This window comes from Carassius carassius, chromosome 10 (assembly GCF_963082965.1).
Source record: "Carassius carassius chromosome 10, fCarCar2.1, whole genome shotgun sequence".
Lineage (NCBI taxonomy): Eukaryota > Metazoa > Chordata > Actinopteri > Cypriniformes > Cyprinidae > Carassius > Carassius carassius.
Window position 1 is genome coordinate 25,199,565 of NC_081764.1, and position 25,983 is coordinate 25,225,547.

The 25,983-nt window shown below is 39.4% G+C and overlaps 1 protein-coding gene and 1 long non-coding RNA gene across 2 annotated transcripts in view; both read left to right on the top strand.

Annotated features, from left to right (window-relative positions):
* LOC132152011 (uncharacterized) overlaps window positions 1-25,983 on the top strand; it is a 461,940-nt gene that overhangs the window by 135,674 nt on the left and 300,283 nt on the right. The gene's annotated exons all lie outside the window — the stretch shown is intronic.
* Window positions 13,862-25,983, top strand: part of LOC132152008 (insulin-like growth factor-binding protein 2-A) — a 42,004-nt gene continuing 29,882 nt past the window's right edge. The window contains exon 1 of the mRNA XM_059560627.1: window positions 13,862-14,354. Coding sequence (XP_059416610.1) covers window positions 13,994-14,354 — 361 coding nt within the window. The 5' untranslated portion in view covers window positions 13,862-13,993. The remainder of the gene's footprint in view (window positions 14,355-25,983) is intronic.

The following is a 25,983-nucleotide window of genomic DNA, read 5'->3' on the forward strand; positions in this document are numbered from 1 at the left end:
AAGCAACATGAAAACAGCCCAGATCATGCTAAAAATTTGCTGTCTTGGAAGGAGCTAGAAGTCCGTCTACGAAAAGGGGAGACAATAGATCAAACTGAATTGTCCCTCTTAGAGTCAGAGAGAAACAGGTATAGAGAGGTCCTCATTAGGCTTGTGTCAATCATACAATCTCTAGCAGAGAGGAATATGGGTCTTAGAGGATCTGTTGATACGTTACATGTCAACAATAATGGTAACTTCCTAAAAGAGGTTGAATTACTAGCGAAGTTTGATCTTGTTTTAAAAGAGCATGTACGACGCATTGACAGTGGAGCAAATCACACAACATACTTAGGGAAAACAGTACAAAATGAGCTTATCGCTTGCATCAGTGACACCATTCTCCGCACAATTGTTGTTCAAATCAAGGAGTCAAAGTATTTTTCCCTGATTTTGGACTGCACTCCAGATGTCAGCCACCAGGAGCAGATGTCTTTGTGATCCGTACAGTCGACCTAAAAAACACACCAGAAATCAGAGAGTACTTCCCGGGGTTCCCATTAGCCCATGAATCAACTGGACTCGGCTTATCCACACTGATTCTAAGAAGGCTAGAGGAGCTGAACATCCCCTTTGAGGACTGCAGAGGACAGTCTTATGACAATGGTGCCAACATGAAAGGCCGAAATAAAGGGACACAGGCCAGGCTGTTGAAGAAGAATCCTCGAGCTCTCTATGTACCTTGTGCAGCCCACACATTAAATCTGATGGTGGCAGATTCAGCCAAGGGGTCAGTGGATGCTACTAACTTCTTCGAAGTGGTGCAGAAATTTTACACCTTATTTGCAGCTGCGTCCCAGAGGTGGGCCATCTTAAAAGATCATGTGGACCTCACTGTCAAGGCCTGGAGTGAAACAAGGTGGGAAAGCCGAATTAACAGCATTGAGCCTTTACGCTACCACACCGTCAAAGTCAGGGAAGCTTTGCTTGAGGTGAGAGAAAAGACAAATGACCCTATGATTAGAATTGAGGCCCAGTTCCTGGCTGAAGAAATTGGATCATTTAGGTTCCAGATCTGCACAATTGTCTGGTATGACATTCTATCAAAAATTAACACAGTTAGCAAACTCCTTCAGTCCGTCAACATGCAGCTGGACAAAGCAGTAAGTCTCATAAATAAAACCAAAGCATCTCTAAAGACCTACAGGGCAACTGGGTTTGTAGATGCTCAGACCACTGCAAAAGAGCTCTGTGAAAACATGAATGTTGAGGCAGTGCTGAAAGAGAAGAGGCTGCGAAGTACAAAGAAGCACTTTACCTATGAGGCAGCTGACGAGGTAGTGATCACTGCAATGAAGAGAATGGAAACAGGATTTTTCAATGTTGTGGTGGACTGTAGCATCCAGTCTTTGGAGGACCGATTCAAGTCAATGGGGGAAGTAAACGATAAATTCGGAGTGCTCCTGAACCTCCACAAACTGGATGAAGAGTTACTTAAAGAACAATGTGCCCAGCTCGGAAAAATACTCATCTGCGGAGAAGAGGAAGATATTGATTGGAGAGAGCTAGCCATGGAGATGCAGAGCCTTCCAGAGCTTCCCAAAGAAGTCACGACAGTGTTGGACCTTCTTATTTATATACATGAAAGGGGGCTGTGTGAGTTATACCCAAATCTTTGGGTAGCACTGAGGATAGCCTGCACTCTTCCAGTGACAGTGGCAACTGCAGAGAGAAGCTTCTCTAAGCTTAAACTCATAAAAACCTTCCTGAGGTCCTCCATGTGTCAGGAACACCTGAGCGGAATGGCAATGATTAGCATCAATCACCAGATAGGCAGCCAGACCTCATATGATGAGGTTATAAATGACTTTGCATCCAGGAAGGCAAGAAGAGAACAATTCTGAGGAATGAGTAAATGGATGTATAGCATCACAGATTTGAAGAACTTCAGAGGAGAAAGGCATTTCCCACAAATGTCTTTTTTGAAAATCACAAATGATCAGCATCATTGTAAACTTATGATTATATTTAGTCAATAATACATGGTTAATAGCCTGCCTACTTATAAGTCAAGTTTTGGCACCTTATTGCACTCTCTTAAAGGTTGTATCAGTGATTTCAGGCCCAACCATAAATGAACGCATTCATCTAATCTTTCTTAACGATCCGTTAGCTGCCCGCCCCATAAGCAGGCCGTCAAAAAAACGTGTCTCTGTTGGCAGCCTAGGCCCTGAGATCTGCACATAAAAAACAGTTGCTTTCACCACCACTCAAAACCAAAACAAATAGTGTTCCAACCAATCTCCGACAGGGGGAGGGCGTTGTGAGGCTTTGCGCTTGTGTTCTCCGACTTCGCATGCAGCCGTGCATGAGCGCAGAGACACGTTTTTTTGACGGCCTGCTTATGGGGCAGGCAGCTACTGGATCGTTAGGAAAGATTAGATGAATGTGATCATTTATGGTTGGGCCTTTTTTGGGCCTGAAATCGCTGATACAACCTTTAATTCAATTTTTTGTTTTTTAGCAAATTACTTTTTTCCAAGGAGAACATGTATGCATGTGCTCGCACACAAATACACAAGTTTGGATTTTAATAGTTCTATTGAAATGTTACCTAATTCTTATTATTGGTACTATTAATCTTGTTTTTGGTGTTTTAGATGTTATTGTTAATTTTGTTTATTTGAAAAATTCAAACATTTAAATGTTCTATTTATTATTATATATAATATTTTATTTTAATGTTATTCTATTTGCTCTATTTCATTTAAATTCTATATAAAGGCTGTTGTTTGTGCCTCTTAAACTCTGGTGTCAATTAAAAATGTTTCTTTTATGGTCAGTGAAAATCACTTTATCAGTCTTTTTATTCAGCAAGTTCATCAGTGTGTGTTCGTTGCACTGCACTGCCATTCAGCTCAGTGGTATCATAATTTTCCTGTTAGACATCAAACATGGGACTCAACTCAATAACTCAAGGTTTTTATTGTCATTCTGTACATGTTGCCACATAAGAACGAAATACTCACTCAGGGCCAGCAGCGTAAAAAAGATAATTAACATACAGCATACATAGAATAATTAAAAGATAATTTAATAGACTAAAAAATCTAAAAATAGCATAGTAGATATAATATGTACAGTATAGTTACAAGGTAGTCATTAATTTCTGTAGGCCTTACTTAAAACGGTCAAAGGGGCCTCCAACCAAATTTTGCTTAGGGCCCCCAAAGGTCTAGGGCCGGCTCTGCTCATACCGTATGAAGGCTACAGTAGCCTAGCTAAAGTGGACGATAATGCTAACTAATGTTACCAACCTCCCTGCAAAACTCACCAAAACTTTGTAGGTCTTGTCCCTCATGCCGGCCCTTACTAAACCCACAAGCTGACCCTCGGACCACTCAACGTACGTTACATGACCCTATCTAAAGTGTTTTTCACCCCTTTGAACACTTGTTTTCCTCCTTGAAAAAAGCCATCATGGCAGCCAAGGAGCTCATGATTGCACTGATAAGTCTACCGTGCAAAAACGCAACACATGTTTTTATTTTATTTTATTTTTTTATTAATGATCTTCAGTCTTCACGGACCTTCGCTGGGTTAAACCAGACAGTTACACGAGCTCCACCAATCAGATGCATCACTGTGGGATTGTGGGATTGTTCAGGATTGTGGGTAATGAAGTACTTATCCAAGACATCGCAAATAAAAGGCATTTATCTCAAAACAAGGTTAGTGCCCCATGAACTTTTGGCGTTTATATGAGCATATACTAGCATATATATTTATATGAGCATATACGCTTAGTACAGTCGTAGCTGGTTTTAAGTCTACCATGTATGGTTACGTTTTTATGGCTTATTTCCCAAATGTCAATGCAGAAATTGTATTGAATTTTTACTTCCGGCACCGGCTGTGGGCAGGACTGTGATGCTCTATATGCTTGTCCACCAATCATGAGCAGCAAAATACTAGGCTGTTTGTCCATTGGATACAACAATTGTCATTCACCTGTAGTAAAACCAATTAGTATCCTCGTTTAAAACTGAGTCACGCCCACCCTCTGAATAATTGAATGAAGAGATTACATACCGGTTTTATGAATGAGATCCAACTTTCCTAATTGATCTGATGGCGCCGAAACGAACGCATCCTTCAGGGGCTGCTAAGCGTAAGGCTAAGCAGGCACGCAAAGAAAGTGCAGCTCGTCATGCAGGTATCATCTACTTTGGAGTGATTGTAATGTATTGTAAAAATAAATAAATAAACTGAGCCTGACGATAAGCGTCATTTTGGGATAGATCATTTGATGGTTATTCTGAGTTCAAAAGAGCGCGATCACCGTTGATGGACAATTCGCTTCTGACACTTTGAATCTGAGCGTACAATGCATAATTTTGTTAGAAAATAGATACGTTACGAACCGTCCGAAAGAATCTGTTCGCGGAAATGAATCGTAATTCCAGTCACTAGCTGTGTCCCAAAGTTGAGTGTACACACTTCGAAGGCCACGGACTTCGAAGACCTGTCTCCGAAGTGCACGAAGGGCCCTCCGAAGTGCGTGGATGCTCCGCCTTCGCAGGATTTCCTAATTCCTCCACCTGGTGTTTACGATTAGCGCTCTGTCGCATAGCAACGGTGCGAGCGGAGCACTGACAAGAGGACAATTCTGCCAGGAGAGGTGGAGCCAGAGCGGTTTTTGTTTTTATGTTTTACGTCAAAGCAGACATGGGGACTTGTGACTTTGTGACTTGGACTCGAGTCGACTCAAGTCGCTATTTTTATGACTTGTGACTTGACTTGACAAAAAATAAAATACTTGAGACTTGACTCGGACTTGGAAGTTAAAGACTCGGGACTTGACTTGAGACAAGATGACTTGAATGACTTGAGTGTTAATCACATCATGTTTTCAGTTTGAATGTAAAATATATAAATTATTTTTAAAAATAAAATGAATTACTCAGCTGGAGCACAGGCTGAGAATCGCGTTGTCTCCAGGACACTATCATCAGTCATGCCCTCTCTACCTTACGCACACCACGCCCACTTAGATCAGATATCACATCACATCAACATCTCAGCTTGAGGGGTACCGAGGGTCATCGCTTTTGTCGTATATAATTCGCGCCTAAAAACGCGTGGAAATCGCTAGGCGCGCCGCTTTCTCCTTGTTTCCAAAGCGCTCGGGCAGTTGCGCCCCTGAGGCGTCTGCCGTTGCTAAGCAACCATGACGCGCTCTCTCCATGAAGACACGGGAATTTCAGCAAATGATAAATGGATTTGCAGCACTAAAAATCGCTTGCAGTAGCTCTGCTACTAAATTTATTTTGAAATGGCAATCCATATACAGCTATGATCAGCTGTTCCTTCATCTTGGCTGAGCTTTCAATGTTGTTAGGGGAAAGGATGAAGCTGATTGGTTGGTTCTTGTCACATGACCTGCGGTGCGCTTGCGGCTCTCTGAAAAGTTGAGATGTTTTTAACTCGATGCGGTGCGGACGCGATTGGAAAAAACGAGCGCATCGCGACCGCGTTGCTTCCATTATGAGCGTGCATACCGGTGGCGCATAGGGGATCATTGGTTGGTTCTTGTCACATGACCTGCGGTGCGCTTGCGGCTCTCTGAAAAGTTGAGATGTTTTTAACTCGATGCGGTGCGGACGCGATTGGAAAAAACGAGCGCATCGCGACCGCGTTGCTTCCATTATGAGCGTGCATACCGGTGGCGCATACATGGTGGGATAGGCCACATCGTGCTCGGCTTGCAGACAAGACTCTCTCGAATCTTATATTTTGCAAGTGCAATACCTTGTAATAGAGGTAATGACTTACGGATATACTCTGAGAGAGAGTGTGTGTGTGTGTGTGTGTGTGTGTGTGAGAGAGAGAGAGAGAGAGAGAGAGAGAGAGAGAGAAAGAGAGAGAGAAACACACTCGTGCTTCACCTGATGAAGGAAACCCAAACTGATTCTGACTCCAATCACAACCCCAACATTCAGAAACTAATTGACAAAAATCTGAAGTATAATTATGATGAAAAATGAAAAAATGAATTTGAGCTCCAAACCAAACTCCAGTGTTATTCGGCCCTAAACAGAACCACAAAACTGGCAAATTACTTATCACTCAAGCAATTAAAAGAAAGACAAATCCTTTCAAAATATTGACTCAGTGATCATGATTTGGAAATAGAGATTGGTAGACATAAAAGATCCTGGCTACCGAGAGAAGAGAGACAAACACTGTGAGCTGAATCAAACAGAGGATGAGAAACACTTCCTTCTTGTCTGTCCCAAATACAGCACTACAAGAGAAACATTCTTCCCACAGTTTGAAGCTTTGAATCGTTCATTCTCTAAATGACTCAGTCTCTAAATGACTCAGAGAAACTACTCTTTATACTTGGAGAGAATGAGACGGCAGTCACACTAGCTGCCAAATATTTATACACCATACACACCATACGAAAGGCATCATTTATTGTATTCAACTGTTTTATTTGATATTCTTAATTTTATATAATTACTATTATTAATATTAGAAATAGTATCTGCTGTTGCTATTTTTATTGTATTGTATTTTATTGTAATCATATTTTATATTTTATTCTGTATCTAAATGCTTTGGCAATACTGTAACTCAAATGGCATGCCAATAAAGCAACTTGAACTTGAACTTGAGAGAGAGAGAGAGAGAGAGAGAGAGAGAGAGAGAGAGGAGAAATGTAAGAAAGTTTAATGTTGTATGTAAACTTAGGTGCCCTTGAGCAAGGCATCGAACCCCCAACTGCTCCCCGGGCGCTGCAGCATAAATGATGAATACTGCTCTGGGTGTGTGTTCACAGTGTGTGTGTGTTTCCACTGCTCTGTGTGTGTGCACTTTGGATGGGTTAAATGCAGAGCACGAATTCTGAGTATGGGTCACCATACTTGGCCGAATGTCATGTCACGTCACATCGTTAGAGAGAGAGGTGTTCAGAGAGGAGTCTGTTGGATGTTTAGCTGTTATTTGTTTTATGGACTCAATGTTGAAAATGTAAAACATTTCAAACACTGTTGGCAGAAGTGAAAAATATATAATTTTATGAAGTTACAATTTTGTTTGATTCCATGATGTATTTTACTGAACATGAGTATTTACAATGCAAATCCAAATTATTTTAATTTACTGACAGTTACTTATATCTTGTCTTTTAACTTTATTAAGATCAGATTCTGCAGGTAAAATTACAATAATAAGGTGACTTGACTTGGACTTAACTTGACTTACTACAGGACTTGACTTCACATAACTTGTGACTTGACTTGACTTGCCCAAGAAAAAAATACTTGGGACATACTTGAGACTTGAAGGTTAAGACTTAAGACTTACTTGAGACTTGCACATGTGTGACTTGGTCCCATCTCTGCGTCAAAGTGGAGAAGCCTCCGGCATAACCAGGACTGAGGCCAAGTTACAACTGGTTTGCTGCGTCCTTTGTCGGATTACAACTTTAAATGCAGGTACTGGTTTGGAGCTTACTTGAATAATGTAACGTTAATGATACATAATGAAAACCTACAAAATACACGAACACGCATATCAGTTAAAATGCTTACTGATATCTTACAAAGGTGCGATTTTATGTAATTTATTGTCTTGACCATGGTGATCATGTGTAGACATGTTTGCAACCCGTTTTTATTAAGCAATTAAGCATGAAAATAAAACTGAAAAAAGTGCATAGTATGAACAGTGCTCTGTTTGATTTTAATATTCTGACAATAAATGTTGTTACTTTAATCAGAGGTGGACTGTAAGGAAGTACATTAGTTAAGTTTACTCAAATATACAAATATAAAGTACTATGTTTTGTTTTTCTCACAGACAGCAGCACTACAAAAATATGGTATTTTACAACATGATGCATTGTTGTAGATTAAACTACCCTACAGTGTATTGGTAGGCACCTTGAATAACATTGAACATATTTAGAAATTAAACAAATTATTTTTCAAAACAATACTGTACATACCTTTACTTTTACTCTCAATACCTTAAGTATATTAGAGTATGCAAGATAATACTTCTACTTAAAGGATAGTTCAGCGAAAAATGACAATTCTGTGATCTTTTGCTCACCCAGTTGTTCCAGATTTGTAATTTTCCTTTTTGGGTTAACTATCCCTTCAGCTAAGGTTTTAAACATTTAAACAATATGGTATTGGTAGTTATTAAAAGTAGTTTGCTTAAGTATCTCAATATTTCTTCTACTAATTACATTGTCATGGAGCTAAACTATTTCTCTTTTCCTTATTTCCCTAAATCAGACTAGAATCCTGTGCAGGATAGAGCTGAATGTGGCAGTGCTGGACAGGTGTTTAATGGTTTTGGCCCTGACAGTGCTGCTGGATCTTGTGAGAAGTGAACGCCAACAGTGATGGGTGCCACAATCCAGACCCTGGTGTTTCTCTTCTGTCCGCCAGTGGTACATCATAAAGATGGTCTCCAGAGTGTTTGACATGTGTGCCTCTGTCAATGCATTGTCCTCCAAGTCTCTGCTTCACCAAGAGATTCACCTCCTGAAGACCTCAGAACACATGGAAGCAGCGCTGGGCTCAAACTGATGTTCTTTTTCTGATTTTAAACCTAAACTATGCTGTAAATGGTTGTAAAAAGTACTTTCAATTATAGAGCAATGTGTTTTAATGTGTAAAAAAAATATTTACAGGATGAAAAAATAAAAGATTGTTTTGAGAAAAAATGTATAAGCTGCATTAAACAAATTAACAACGTACATAAGTACTTCTTTTATTTACACGTGAATATGCAAACAAATAATATACAAAATGTACTTATTTACAAACAAATAACACACAAAAATGAATAATGTATACAACTTGCACCACAAAAATAAACTACAGAAATTAGGTTGTTTCACTGACAATATGATATTTATAAAAGATACTGAAAAACTGTTATGTACCCATTTTTAATGAAGAATATATTTGTTAAGCATTCTCTCAAGAAGAGAAAGCTTGTGCTCCTCCCTCTCTCTTTCTCTCTCTCTCTATCGAGTTTGATGTCCTCCCTGAGCAGCTCCACTTGCTCCCTCACCTGTCCCAGGACACTTAGCAAATAAACCATGCCTGTTAACAACAACAGCACAATGAATTTCAGCAAAAAAAAATTGTCTATTAACTTTGTATTAAGTCTTTCCCCAGCAGGCTCACTTTCTCCAGAATAGTACTTGAATGAGAAAATGGAAACACTTGTAAAAAACAAAACAAAAAAGCAAACAAATAGATCTTAACATTAGAAAATATGGCACAGCAGGACATGCATACAAAATACTGAAGTGCTAAAGTTTGGTTAAAACATTTGTAGACATATCTTGCATGACAGCACTTCAAAAACACAACAAAGGGAAAGACAATTGCCTTATACTATATATAATCTTGACTTGACTGTCTTATTGTTTGTGGGCTTTATGTAAAAAAAAAAAATAACACTGGCTTTTAACACTTTGGCTAGATATTTGGGTAAATGAAAACACAATACTTATATTTCAATGTGAAGTCCCCCACAGAACTCTCACCTGCCTTGTTATTTGAAAAACAAGACCATCGTCGTATGCACGCAAGTGATTCTGGGATATGGTAGGGTGCGAAGTGTCCATCAGATGTACACTTCGTTTTCATGGGAACTGAAGGGCGCATTTGAAGTCGCTTTCGAAATTCGTCAGCCTTCGTCGCGCCGCGGTGACGCATTCGCACTTCAAATGCGCCCTTCCAAGTGCGCATTCTGACTTTGGGACAGCTTACGTCGTGACGCTGTGTTGCAATCACACTCCACATCCGCACTTCGGAGTCCACGCACTTCACTTTGGAACACCCTTCGTCGCGCTGCTGTGACGCATTCGCACTTCAAATGCGCACTTCGGAGTCCACGCACTTCACTTTGGGACACAGCTATGGTTTCACTGAGGCGATTTCATGATGATATGTTGAACTGTTGATATGAATCTTACAAAGGAGTCGGTTCCACTCAATGGAATCGATTACAACCTGTGGAATCGAATCTTGATGCCTCTGAATCAAGGAATCGATTCCTTTCCTTTGGAATCGATTTCCAGCCCTAGTCAGGCGCGGACTGTCAAAATACTAAGTTAAAGAAAAAGTAAAGAAGTTTGTCAGTCAAAGAGCAAGCGCACTATACTAGAGCATTGTTTATTATGTTTCAAAACAGCTACCTCAACTGTCTTTATATCTTCTAAAACGCAGATGTTTAGCCTACATTTACTGCTCGATCATAATACACCTAGGCCTACTTCATTTTTTTCGTTTTCCAATCATAAATAGGCTAGGCTACTGTTGCCATATTTATTGAAAATAATTTTAAGCATATGAACAAACACACCCGATTACAGTTGAAGAAACGAACTAGACTTTTTATTTAGTAGTTTATTTCCATCACTTCCACTAGCAGCTGATTTGTGTATATTCATATTAAATGTACTATTTCTCTACAGAATATGACATATTTAGTCTATCAAAAACAAAACTGTTCATTATCCCAAATAAGGCGTTAGTGTGTTACTATAAAGAAATTACTCAACAAATTACTGAAAAAAATTAAAATAATCCTGACTAATAAAAGAAAAACTATTATTAAATGAACATTAAGCAATGAGGAAAAAAAAACGTTTTTAAAATAAAAAATATTTCATTATATATATATATATTTTTTTTTTTTTTACAGTGTAGAAAAAACAAATGTAGCCAAATAAATACGCATAATATTTACTCTATTTAATTTGATGTGTAAGTGTGAATTCATGAATTCTAAAAGGTGGAGGGGAGAAGGGTGTGGCAGGGGGGCCTCCAACATACCTTTTGCCTAGGCCTCCAAATGTCTAGAACCGGCCCTGGATGTAAGTGAAAAGAGGGTGGGATTCCACAACCAAACATTCCTCACACTGTTACTCAACTGTAAATAACGTTACATGCAAGCCGAGTGTCATCTTTTCCTATTTCAGTTATGTTTACAGTTTACTGCGAGAAAGAAATATTAAATATTTTTACCATTATAAAAGATATGAGCACATAAAGTCAGGTATCCAGACACGCTCCACATATTTTAATTTTCAATCACAATACGCTTACACTGGCACTTCATTTTAATCTTTTTAACCAAAAAATTAATAAATAAAATAATAAAACTGGCAACTCTTACTGACATTCCAACAATAAGGGTTGGTGAATATCTGTTCTCATGAAATGCAATATTATGCTCCAAGAAATACGTGACCCTCAGCCTCAAATAACGTTATACCCGGTTTTGAACCGGTGTTATGAGGGAACACCATACCCATCAGAATGGGATATGGGATAATCGAGGCATTTCTATCTCCCATGAATTTATTTGAAGGATATGTTACCCCTGGCTCAATTATTATTATTATTATTTTGTAAATTTATTATTTTTTATTTTGTTAATATTTTGTTTTACTTTTGTCTATTTTACTTGCTTTTTACTTTACTTGCTCTTTGTCTACTGTTTATAATTATATTATTTTTTGTTTTTGTAGATGAAACTTTATTTGCTGTTATGTTTGTTCAAAAAAAAAATAAAAACCTTCTTGAAATTGATGGAATTGCGCATGCGTTAAATTTAAACATAATTTCAGCATACCTAAGATTACAAGAGGTAAACAGCATACCCCTTTATACACTGTATTTTTATTAAACCAGGGGCTATCAAAACAGCATACCCCTTTATAAACTATATTTTATGTATAAACGGCATTGGGATTCATGACATTAGGAAAGTTCAATTCCCTTTCACATTTGTTGACATCCTGATCTCATCATATGATCTTATTTCTTAAAGGTACGGCGGCCTGAAGAAGCCAACCAAGTGAATATTTAACCAAGCGCGCCCTCCTGCGTCTTTTACATGCACAAAAAAAAAAAAAAAAAAAAAAAAAAAAAAAAAATTATATATAGGCTACATATTTGTGATAACTGATAACTGTGATTTTTTGTTTAATAATGAAAAATCATTTGTCAAAATCCTTATCTCGTTGACATCCATTTTTACAGCTTATAATGCAAAACAGCAAAATCTACTTGCCTTACCAACCTGATTGTGTAACGGTTGTTTTTATGGTAAACATGTAACTTGCAAATATGTTTGTTCTCTCTTGCCTCATACCCACACGGACTAAAAATTTACTCTAATTTTCTTGGAAATTAAAGAACCTCAGGAAACAATATTCCAAAGTACACACTATAGTGTGCACGTACAGAATCCAATAATTATTTTGACATGCACATTTTAATATACAGTCACACATATTCAAATCTACTAATATTCGAACATTATATTCATTAATATAATGTTCATTCTGATGACAGTTAAGCCTATTAGATACAAACAAAAATCACTATGTTAGCCACATAAATCACTCTATTTGGGAAATCAGTTTTTTTTTTTTATTTATTATAGCTGACCTTTAAAATAGGCCTTTCTCCCCCATTAAATCTCTAATATAAATCACAGACATGCCTTTTATCTGAGTAAAGTGAAAAGTTTCTCTAACTAATTGCCACAGTGGAGTATGCTGTATAGACGTTCTTCTGGCCACTTGTTTACTCAGGAATGTCCTTGATGGAGAACTGCACTTAACCAATTGGAGATACTGTGGCTTATAGCCCTCAAAATCCTAGAGAAACCCAGACGCTGTACAAACTCTGGGTACACAGACATGGGTTATGAATATGTGGGTCTCCAGTTGGTTAAAAAAAAAATAGAAGAAAAAAAAAAGACCTAGTTCTGCATAAACACTCCTGCTTCATCACAACACCCACATGACCTGGCATTTCAAAAGTCCATTTTCTCCATCAAAATCTCCAAGGCAAAAAGGAAGCTTGCCAACCAGAAATACATAAAATGCCATGAAATCAGAGGGTACCCACACAGAAAAATAATACTCATTTATATCTCTTCGACAACCGCTGTAGCTATAGGTCTCACATGGAGCAGCTATTTCTGTACCCTTAAATAAACAACGATTAGTCTCAGAGGGGAACAGACTGTGCTGGGCTTTGCTCAGGACGGGTTAATGGTTGTTTGGTTGGTAAGCATGATACCTCTACTCCTGGCCCCTCCAATCAATAGGCAACAGAGAGATTACATTCAGCTTGTAGGCCAGTCTTATAAGTACATGAAGGAACAGCACTGATGTTTAATTTTAATATGCACTGAGATGCAACCATGACTACAAAGACACAGAATAGTTTGCTTATGTTTATTCATATCAGTGTTGCTGAGCTACTTACTGACAACTACAACCCAGACAGAACAAACATGTGAGGGACACTTCACTGACCACTGTCTCTCTCCACGCCAGTCATTATAGAATGGTCTCAAATATTATGAATGTATCATTTTTCATAATGTGTTCAATAAAAGTGACCATACTGCACATATTATGTAGCCTAGGTACATTTATGTAGTGTGTGCACTGTCAGAGAAAAATAGGCTATCCCCGTTGTAAATAAATAAATAATTTTAATAACTTAAATTCCACTTGTATTTCAAGAATTTAATTTTATTAAGCCATTTAATTGATCAAGAACCTGCTGGTTTAGCTTAGCTCAGGAATTCTCTCAATGCCTATTGGAGCTAAGCATGACTTTCTTAATCCAGCTGCTATAAGCACTTTTATTTAATGACAATCTTAACATAACACATTAAAACGAAATATCTGTTCTGAAATTGAGGCAGGACACAGGACTAACATAAACACAAACGACCCAGCGCTGGCACTGTAGTCCCTTTGAGGATTTGTTTGGCAAAGCTGCAGCCTGCCTGTCATCTCCTGTGATGTCAGCGGCATATGAACACTGATAGAAGCCCGCATCAGCCCCAGTTCGCCGTCACCTGTCCGCGTACACTTCTTTATCTTTACTTCGTATCTGCATAAGTTAACCACTTCGATTCGCAGAGTTTCTACACCGTGGACACGATGCTGTTCTACGGGAGTTGCAGCTTGCTGTTGGTACTGGTGACTTTTCACGACGCCGCTCGTTCGGAAATGGTGTTCCGTTGTCCGAGCTGCACTGCGGAGCGCCAGGCGGGTTGCCCGATTCTCACGGAGACGTGTGCTGAGATTGTTCGCGAGCCGGGCTGCGGCTGCTGTCCAGTGTGTGCCCGGCAAGAGGGCGAGCTGTGCGGCGTTTACTCACCGAGATGCTCCAGTGGTCTGCGGTGTTATCCCAAGCCGGATTCGGAGTTGCCCCTGGAACAGCTGGTTCAAGGTTTCGGGAGATGTGGACGTAAAGTGGACACTGAGCCCACAGGAAGCACAGAGCCTCGGGAAGTCAGCGGTAAGCGATTTAACGGGTTTATAGTCTATATAGGTAGTGATTTAAATGTATGATTTGTTGCAGTAGCTAATCTACCTAAAGTGATCTATAAATATGAGGTTTGAATAACTTTCCTCTTCCTGCTAGCCTACATAATGATAACAAATCAGATGATTTAGGCTTAACGCTTCCGTTGACATTTTAGAAGGTTCTGTGTTTGATTATTCTTTTTATTCCTTACTAACAATTGGTGAAAAACGCATTTCATTATGACAGAAGGCATCACATTTGATTTTTTTTAATAACGCATTGTATTTTTTTTTTTCAAATAAAATACCATTTGTCCTTTAAAAAAATGAATGGTGTAAAAGTAATATAGGCCTAGGCTTTTCACAAAAGTTTTCTATTCCGTGTTTTGCTGATACAGCGGTTCTACTGCAAATCATCAACAGTCATCGATAAAAGACTTGATTAATTGGTTGGAGCTCGATATCAGTTGATCGAAACCTCTTCAAATTTTTACATAGTTTAACATCCTTTTAAATATGCAATTGTTGTAGCAGTCTGAAGTCTAATGTTTATAGTTGTGTCTCTCTGAAATTAAATATTAGGTGAAGAAGGAAAAATAAAATAAAAAGTGAGCGTTTTCTGGAGAACTAGGGAGTAGGCTACATGGAATGCAACAGTGATAGCAAGACGGATTTTGCGCTTTGACCCTTTCCTGCAGTACATGTAGCCTATCAAATTGTGTGTGTGTGTGTGTGTGTGTGATTGAGAGAGAGAGAGCGAGAGAGCGAGAGAGAGAGAGAGGGAGGGAGGGAGGATGGGTCTGAACAAGTAGTACAGGAGGACGGGTCTCAACCAAGAGCAAGCAGTAGCGCCTTTAGGAAAATTTTCATTGGGTAGCCATTATGGGTCTAGTAAAATGTTAAGGTGGCACGCAAAAAGTAATTTAAAATAGTGCTTTGTCTTAATAATAGATCACTTGCTGCATATTCAGTTGCACTAATTACATAGCCTAAGTAAATAAATAGCCTACATATTAAATAAATTATGGGATTATGAGTTTTTAGTGCGAAACGACACAAAAACGGTCGGAAATAGCATTAAACTTAAAAAAAAAATCGAAAAAACTAAATCATGGCGGGAATGGGAGGGTTAGCACAGTTTGCTCCAAAAAATATGCATGTAAAAGTTTCTCAGATATTTGCGAAGTGGATGATTTTTAACATACCAACCTCAAGGGGGAATTTATCATAACGTCCTGATGTCAGTGATGTGGACACATAAATATCGTTAAGCTTGGACTTAGGTCTGTGAATCGATTTTTTTAGGAGTGTGACTATAGATCTTATAGACCTAAATCTAATTAAATAGAAATAAGAAAAAGAAAAAAAACTACCTTTAATTATTGTAGCCCCATAGGCTATAGATGTATGTAGCGTATAGGCTACCTGTATAGTCGGTGGGATCAGGACTGAGGTCTCCGATTTTAGGGAAGAAAATTATTCTTTTTATTATTATTATTTAAAAAAGGGCAACTCCAGAACTTAGCACTTTAGGTGCCTGGTCAAGTAGCTAAAGAGGGCTTTAGTCCCACACTTGGGTTGAGTAGTCTTCTTTTGACTCCATGATTTTTACAATTTTAGAACTTTTGATCATGAATATTGACGATGAAGCAGTTCCAAGTGCTTTTATACAGAAAATAAGTGTAGACTACACTTGCCAAATTAAATATATTGATTATTAGTTTAGTGCAAGTCAATTGGATCGCATAGTTTCGAACTGGTTACAAAATAATTTGTTTGAATTGGATTGCAAAACATCTAAATGTTTTTATTGTGGTGAATGTGTGATTGCTTAGATGCTACTAAAGGCTCCTCCATAGGTCTGCAAAAAAAGAGAGCACTGTTGTATCAAAATAATATATATCTGTCTTAACAGAATTTCAAAACAGGCCTGATTTATATCTGTAGTGTTCATGAACTGTGCAAATACTGCATCTCTAAGTCCTATGCTGGTGTTGTTAAAATAACTTGTGGCACCAACATGCTGGACAGTAAACGTGTCCTAAAAGCTGTCTGTCATGTAGAGAAAAGCCGAAAGGCCTGGGAGAAGTTAGGAAGGCTCAGTACACGGGAGTGATTTTCAAAATGCCAGTTGTGATTTATTTTAGAAGCTGCATTTTCAAGAAGCAGTCCATGTGGTGCACAAAAATAAACAAAGAAACAAACAAAAAAAAAACACTTAATGCAACATACACTGGTGCTAAAAAAATAAAAAACAAAATGCTGTGAGCAGCAAAAACCGGCACTAAACAATGCCTAGTGGTACATCCACATAATAATCAGCATGTCTCACCTCAGACAAGTTTTTACATTGGCACAGAATCCACAGGATGCAACCACCCTTTACTCTGATCAGACCATTGTTTAAATACACAAATTTCCCGCCCAAACACTGGTGGATCAAACCATATTCACGGGGAGGAACCTTTCTCAAAAACACACAATACAGACTTTCACAGCAAAGCATTAGTAGCTACATAACTAATATACATTCTCATAAACTCATTTTTTACATGAAGTAACCATAATACAAACATACATAACATGCATAACAAACACTCAAACATTAACACTCCATAGCACTCATGTCTCCCTCCATTTTGTAAAATGGTACGTTCCGGATATGCGCACTACCAGAACCCACCTCCAAACACTGGATTAGACATGCAAGATCTAACATGGGCTGTAAAATGTAAACTTACAAAATAAATAATTCAAAACAAACAATGACTCCTGTATCCTTCATAACCTTAACACATTGAACAAATGATCTTGGTACCATCTATCACCATACACATTGTCAACACACAAAATATAATAAAATTTAGGTTGGCACTCTAGTGATGATGTCATTGACCTGGACCATCATCACATACCCCCCTCCTCAAGACAGCCACTCTTCAAGAGAGGCGTGACAAAAAGTCTGCAATAACGTTCAATGTACCAGCCCTATACTGGACTATGAACTTAAAAGGTTGGAGAGAAAGATACCACCGTGTAATTCTTGCATTACTGTCTCTCATTTTATTGATCCATTGCAAAGCCCTATGATCAGTCTCAAGAACAAAGTCTTTGCCAATCAAATAATATTTTAACGTGTCCAGGGCCCATTTAATGGCCAGAGCTTCTTTTTCAATGGTCGAGTAGTAAGTCTCACGAGGAAACAACTTTCTACTAATGTACTGCACTGGGTGGCGATCTTGTCCTTCACCCTGTAACAGTACTGCACCCAATCCCAGACCAGATGCATTGGTTTGAACTACAAAAGGAAGGTCAAAGTTTGGGCTCTGTAGGACAGGGTCTTTGCACAGACAAGCCTTTAAATCTTGAAAAGCTTGCTCACACTCTGGGGTCCTCTTAACCTTTAAGGGGCTACTCTTCCTTGTGAGATCAGTTAATGCTGCCGCTCTGTTGGCAAAATTTGGAACAAATCTCCTGTACCAACCCACCAAGCCCAGAAATGATCGAACACTCTTCTTCGTAGTTGGGGGTACACATGACAAAATAGCTTCCACCTTATCTACCTGAGGCTTGATTGATCCTCCTCCCACAACGTAGCCTAAATAAGGGACTTCATGCTTGGCAATCTGGCACTTTTTGGCATTGACCACCAAACCTGCGTGTTGGATCCTGTTGAACACTTCAGCCAGATGCTCCAGATGTTCTTCCCATGAATCGCTGAAAATAACAATATCATCTATGTAAGCTGCTGCAAAACTGTCCACTCCTCTCAGCACCTGGTCCACCAAGCGCTGAAAGGTTGCTGCTGCCCCCTGCAGGCCAAAAGGCATATATTTAAAATGATATAATCCCGAAGGAACACGGAAAGCAGTCAATTCTTTAGCCGCAGCAGTCAATGGCACTTGCCAATATCCTTTGCACAAGTCGAGAGTTGTTAAAAACTTAGCTTTGCCCAGTCGTTCAATTAGCTCATCAACTCTAGGCATGGGGTATGGATCAAAAGCTGACACTGCATTAAGCTTTGAAAAGTCCACGCAAAACCTGAGTGAACCATCCTTTTTTGGTACAAGTACCACTGGACTACACCACTCGCTCCTGGATGGTTCTATGATATCTAACTCAAGCATCACTTTCACTTCCTCTTTCAAAGCAGGAATCAGGCGTGCAGGAACTCTACAATGAGTCGGTCTAATGGGCTCGGTCTGCTGAAGGTGAATATCATGCTGTAGAAGATCTGTTTTCCCAGGCTGATCACTGAAGAGATTCTCTGGAACTCGTTTCTCTGCTGATTAGATGTAAGATGATCTATTGCTGGACAGGAAATCGACTTTTGAACAACTGGAAAGTATTGTTCATCCAGTTCCTCTTCTTCATCTACTCTTCTTGCCCACAGCTGCTCGGAGCATGAGCCTTTTCTCTCATGCCAAGATCTTTAAAGGTTAATATGAAAGACTTGCAACTTCTTCCTGCGATCTGGTAGAGAGATTTCATAATTAGTAGCACTTAGTTTGCGTAACACTTCATACGGCCCCTGCCACTTGGCCAGTAATGAACTGTCAGATGTAGGAAGAAGCAGTAGCACCTTCTGACCTGGACTTAATGTTCTCTTCCTGCTTGACTGATCATACCATTGTTTTTGTTGTTGTTGTGCATTGGCCATGTTGCCTCTTACCAACTCTGCCATTGATTCCGTCTTCTCCCTCATCTTAATGACATAAGACAAGATTTTGGTTTGCTCACTTGCATTGTCTCCTTCCCAGGCCTCCTTTAAGACATCCAAAGGTCCATGAACCCGGCGTCCGTAGAGCAATTCGAAGGGTGAGTAGCCTGTAGAGACTTGTGGAACTTCTCGATAGTCAAACATCAAATATGGCAGCCACTGGTCCCAATCTGCACCTGTATCAGAAACAAACTTGCGCAACATTGCTTTCAATGTCTAATTGAACCTCTCTACCATACCGTCAGTCTAAGGATGATAGGGAGTGGTCATTATAGGATGTATATGCAACATTGAATACACTTGCTTAATTTGCCTGGACGTAAAGTTAGTTCCCTGGTCTGTGTTGATCTCTTTGGGTAAACCTACCCGTGAAAAGAACTGAACAAGGGCATTAACAATTTGTCTCGTCTTTATGTTTTTAAGAGGAAAAACCTCTGGATATCTGGTAGCATAATCGGCAATAACCAGAATATACCGATTTCCTGTTCTACTCTTTTCTAAGGGACCCACTATATCCATAGCAATCCTAGAAAACGGGATGTCAATAATAGGGAGACTCACCAGAGGTGCTCTATCGCTCTTTCTAGCTGGACTCACCAGCTGACACTCTGGACAAGACTTTAAAAAAATCCATTACGTCCATATACAGCCTGGGCCAATAAAATCTACTAGCAATTCTGGCTAGCGTTTTCTGCTGGCCTAAATGCCCGGCCCACGGTACCGAATGACCCAACTGCAATACTTTCAGTCTCATGGATTCAGGGACTACCAACCTTTCTCCTTCTGTGCTCTTCAGGTACAGCCTATTCTCTTTAACTACAAAATGATCTTTCTGCAACAAAGTTGACACAGGGCTTCCCTTGTCTACCTTCTCAAACAATGGTTTCAGGGTTTTATCCTGCCTTTGAAGCTCCACTATATCATGAGGGATGCATTCAATATCATCTGCATAAGGTTCAGGCAACTTTTCAACCATTTCTGTACCCTCAACTTTGTTCTGACGCCGCTCACGTCTAGATTTCCTCGATTTATCACCCTCACTAAAAGGTAAATCTTTCAGCAGCTGTTTACAGGTCATGTCATGCTTAGACTGGGCTCTTGTTACCACCCTAGCTTCAGCTATCTCACTGTCATTCTGCAAAAGATCTACAAGCACGGGCACATCTCTGCCCAAAATAACTGGATAGGGTGCCTGGTCCATTACCCCAACTGACAGATAATAAGCCTGACCACTTATTTCAATTAACAGCTCAGTTTTTGGATATTTTTTCATCACCATGAATACACCGCACTCTCAATTTGTCTAGCATCAATGTGTTCCCTTCCCCCAGACATTCAGATCTTACTAATGTTTGACTTGAACCAGAGTCCACTAAAGCTTTAAAGAATTTAGCCCCAATCTTTACATCAATTACAGTGTCTGTATTTGACTCTACCTCATTTAATCCTAGAGAGGATCTCGGCACATAACAAAGGTGGGTATTAGAAACTTTCTGTAAAGGGCAATCTGCTTTCTTATGTCCTGGCTGGCCACATCCATGACAAATAATCACAGCTCTACCCTTATACTGATTAACTGTCCCCTGCTGTTTACCCATGTTAGTACCAGAACTAACCTGTGCTACACTGGAATTAGTACCAAGATTACTCAGACCACTACCCCAACCATCCCCAGACTTACCGGTTGAGCTGTTGTTATGGGTTCGCCATCGTCTTGGTTGATACACAGATCGTCTTGCGGCCACAAAGGACTCTGCCATCTCTGCTGCTTGTTTAGAAGAGGTAGGGTTATACTGTCTCACCCATGTTCTGGTCTCTGGGTTGAGTAATTTGAGGAACTGTTCTAGAACAATCTGGTCACCAATCTCCTCCTTTGATCGACTCTTAGGATTCATCCATTTCTCATACAAGTCTCTTAGTCTTACTTGCAACTCTCTTGGAGTCTCATCTTCTGGAGCACTGTAAGCTCTGAAGCGCTGTCTGTACATTTCCACATTTATTTCGAACTTGTCACGAATAGCCTGTTTGACCAAGCCATAGTTTAGAGAGTCATCAGGCTCCATGGCCACATAAGCTGCCCTCGCTTTGCCAGATAAGAGAGGTAATAAATGCAACACCCAGTCTTGCCTTGGCCATCTGCACGCTTGAGCAATACGTTCAAAAGTTGTTAGATAGTGCTCTATGTCCTCATCCTGGGCCCAAGGAAGCATTCTCGGAGTCTGGAAACGTGGCACTGAAGGTCCTTGTCCCTCAGTTAGATTCTCACCTCCTAAAGCATACTCATCATCTTGCAAAGGTTGTCGGCTTGTATGGATGGTCGAAGGCCGACGCATAGCTGTATCTGCTGATGCAGTTGCATGTCCTGCCACTGACCGTCGTTGTTGTAGGTCTTGATGAACTTCCGACTGCAGCTGTGTAAACTGATGGTGAAGCACCTGCCATTTATGATCTTGGCGTTGCGCCTCTCTTTCTAAGCGTTCCTCTCTTTGCTGTTGCTTACGTAAAAACTTTTGCATCATATCCATAATTTGGTCAGTTGTACTCCCAGCTACAACTTCTCTTTGGTCTGGAACTGTGTACGTTGATTCAGACTCATCTGGAACATTAGACTCGTCCCTTGCCTTTGGTGCATCTTGCTTCTTTGGTGGCATTTTTGTTTAAAAACAATGTCTCTTGCCACCCAACTTGACAAAGGGTTTGTTGCACAACTCAACATGCAGCCTCCACATGTACTAGCCTCCTATTGGCCTGGAAGTACTGCTGCCACCATGTGTCATGTAGAGAAAAGCCGAAAGGCCTGGGAGAAGTTGGGAAGGCTCAGTACACGGGAGTGATTTTCAAAATGCCAGTTGTGATTTATTTTAGAAGCTGCATTTTCAAGAAGCAGTCCATGTGGTGCACAAAAATAAACAAAGAAACAAAACAAAAAAAAACATAACACTTAATGCAACATACACTGATGCTAAAAAAATCAAAAACAAAATGCTGTGAGCAGCAAAAACTGGCACTAAACAATGCCTAGTGGTACATCCACATACTAATCAGCATGTCTCACCTCAGACAAGTTCTTACATTGGCACAGAATCCACAGGATGCAACCACCCTTTACTCTTCTTCTTCTCTTCTTCTTCCCTTTTTTTGGCGATTCGCACCAATTTTGCGCATTACCGCCACCTACTGTGCACTCGATCCAGAGACTCTAACCCCTTTCCCCATCTTCTTCTCTCTCCCCTCTTAGTAAATTTATATGCTATAACCAGCGCTACGTGTTCAGCTCCTCTGGTTTAAAAAAAGAAAAAAAAAAAAAGAAATGTATAATAATAATAAAAACAAAATTTCCTTTCCTCAAATCCTATTAATTAAACCGGTGTTCTCTAAATATTTAAACAATGCTTCTCTGTTGTTACTCTGTACTGGGTTTAGTAAGTATCGCAAGATATTACCAATCTCTTTGTTCTGAACTTCTTCTATTAACTTTTCTCTCTCTTCTTTATATTTCTCACAATACATAATTACATGCTCTACCGTTTCATCTCCTCCACACCATTCACAACGTCCTGTCGGATGCTTGGATATTAATTGCATCGTTTTATTAAGTCCTGTATGTCCTATTCTTAGTCTGGATATTATGTTTTCCTCTCTTCTACTTCCACCTGAGTACCTACTTTCCCCCACTTTTGGCTGAATTTTATACATATGTCTTCCTTTACGTCCTGTTTCCCACTGATGTTGCCATATTTGATTTATTTGTTTTTTAATTATAGCTTTTATTTCATATCTACTGTATGGTATTTCACTTTCTATTCTTGTGTCCTGCATAGCCTGCTTTGCCAGCTTGTCTGCTGCTTCGTTCCCTTTCACCCCCACATGAGCTGGAACCCACATGAATATGACCTTTACCCTATTCACTGATACCCTATTCGAAATCCTTAATTTTCTTGCTATTTGCATTTTTGGTATTTGGTCTGGATTTTTTGATGCGTCCGTATATACTTGTGTTATATTTCCATACATTAACCTCAGGTATTCCCTAACCTGGATTTCCTCCCATTCACTCTGACCTTCCTTTCTTCTCTGTTCCAGCATCTTTAAATCCACTGCAGGCTGAGGCAAACTCCACAAAGGGACTGCTGACAAAACCACTCTTGGAGTAATACTTAACTCTTATTTTCAACTCCTTTACCAAATCTCCAACCACCCACCCAAAACTAGTGCACTTCCTTTTTTCATACTCCCAACACTGCTGTAGTACCCTTAAAGTGGGATGTGATTGTTTCTGTCCCATTAGGTTTGCCCAATATACTGCCGTTAACTGTTGTCGTCTTAGCTTGAGAGGCATGTCACTTACTTCTACCTGCAATGCTGAAACCGGTGAGGACGGATATGCCCCACAGCAAATCCTTAAAGCCTTTGCTTGAATTCTGTCTAATTTATCTAGATGAGTTTTTGCTGCTGATCCATATACTATGCTTCCATAGTCCATTACCGATCTGATTAATGTAATGTAAATTGTTTTCAATGCCAGCCTGTCTGCTCCCCATACTTGCCCCGATACACATCTCATTATATTCAACACTCTTTTACACTTATCCTCCATCTTCTCAATGTGCCCTTTCCATGCGAGTCTGCTGTATAACCAGATTCCAAGAAATCTTATTTTGGATACCCTTTCTAATTTGTGATTAAGTTTTTTCCACTGAGAATTTAAACCCCCACTTAACAGACCATTCCTCAACTTCTTGTAATGCTTTTTGCATTTTACGCTCAACATACTTCATATTCCTCCCTCTGTACCACAGAGCTCCATCATCTGCAAATAAAGATCTGCAGATATTTTCCTCCACTCTCGTAAACACATAATTTATCATGATTATAAAAAGCAATGGACTAATGACACTTTTGAGGAGTGCCATTCTCTATCATCCCTTTTGATGATATGCTCTCTCCCACTCTCACCTTAATTGATCTGTCTTCCAGAAATTCTTTAATCCAATTATACATTCTCCCTCCTATCCCCATATTTTCCAATTTCAGAAGCAACCCTTCTCTCCACACCATGTCATACGCCTTTTCGATGTCAAAGAACACTGCTGCCACCATCTCTTTATTAACCAATGCCTTCCTAATATCTGACTCCAAACATATTACTGGATCCATTGTTCCTCGTCCACCCCTAAATCCGCTCTGATTTGGAGATATCTTATCTCCTTTTTCCAGACAATACTTTAATCTATCTGTAATCATTTTCTCCATTATTTTACATATTTGGGATGTAAGCGCTATTGGTCTATAGTTTTTTGGAATACTATGATCCTTCCCTGGTTTCCTTATAGGAATAACAATTGCCTCTTTCCAGCTTTTAGGTAAAACCCCTTCCATCCATATCCTGTTTAAAAAGTCCAATATTACAACCAATGCCTTTTCACTTAGATGTTTTATCATTCTTGAACTTACTCCATCCTGTCCAGGTGCTGATTCTTTCATTCCTTTTACTGCTCTCTTCAATTCGGTCATTTCAAAAGTAACATCTAACACACTGTCCATAGTTTCCCTTCTTTCTTTTATTGTTGGATTTCTTTTTAACATATCTTCCCGTACTCTCTTCCTCTTTTCACACAAATTTCTAGAAGAATTAACCTTTATAAACTCCTCTTGAAACATTATTGCCTTCTCTTTATCTGTTACTGCTAACTTCTCTCCCATTTTAAGCACTGGTATTTCAATTTCTTTCCTTATTCCTCTCATTTTCTTAATCATATTCCATATCTCTTCTACTGGAGTACTTCTCCCTAATTCATTACAGAATGATCTCCAACAATTTCTTTTTGCCTTCCTTACCACTCTCCTTACCTCTGCCTGAGCCGCTTTGTACTCAATTAAATTTTGAAAATTATGTGTTCTTTGTAGTTTCCTATATTTTTTCCTTTTCTTTCCTATTGCTTCATTGCAATCTTCATTCCACCACGGAACCATTTTCGATTTCCTAATTCCTTTACCCTTTGGTATATATTTCTCTGCTGCCCCCCTTATTATAGCGATTATGCTATTATTCGTTTCCTCGATACTTTTCCTTTCTGTTTTTTTCCATCATACTCAATCCCTCTTCACTTACCCTCATAAAATCTGCCCAATTAGCCTTTTCATATATCCATCTCCCTGACGCGCCCTTCTTGTTCCCTTTTCCATTTCCACTCCCCAGTATTGTGATTAATAATGGAAAATGATCGCTACCCACTGTGCATTCTCTCAAATCTTCCCATTCCGTTACTCCTCCTAACACTCCTCAGAATCAGAATCAGAATGAGCTTTTATTGCCAGGTATGTTTACACATACGAGGAATTTGTTTTCGTGACAGAAACTCCGCAGTACAACAGAATGACAGCGACAGAACATAAAACACATAATAAAAGAATATAAAAATACAAATAAGTAGACAAGGAATGACAATATACAAATTGACAATTGTAGGCAGGTATATTACAAAAATGCAGTTATGTATGTACATGTATATTATGTGCAAAATTTAAGTGTATACTAAGTATGTGTGTTAGATAAATTAAGTGTATGTGTATATAAATATAAAGTGTTATGTGTTCAGTGTGTTCAGTGTGTATCAGCTGTTCATAAGATGGATTGCCTGAGGGAAGAAACTGTTCCTGTGTCTGGTCGTTCTGGCGCACTGACAGACGGAGGTGGGCACGGAGAGCTGAGTTAGTTTGGGCAGGAGGAGGTTTGGCATGATCATATTAAAAGCCGAGCTGAAGTCCACAAACAGGATCCTCACATAGGTCCCCGGTCTGTCTAGGTGTTGCAGAACATAATGCAGTCCAATGTTTACTGCATCATCCACAGACCTGTTTGCTCTGTAGGCAAACTGAAGAGGATCTAGCAAGGGTCCAG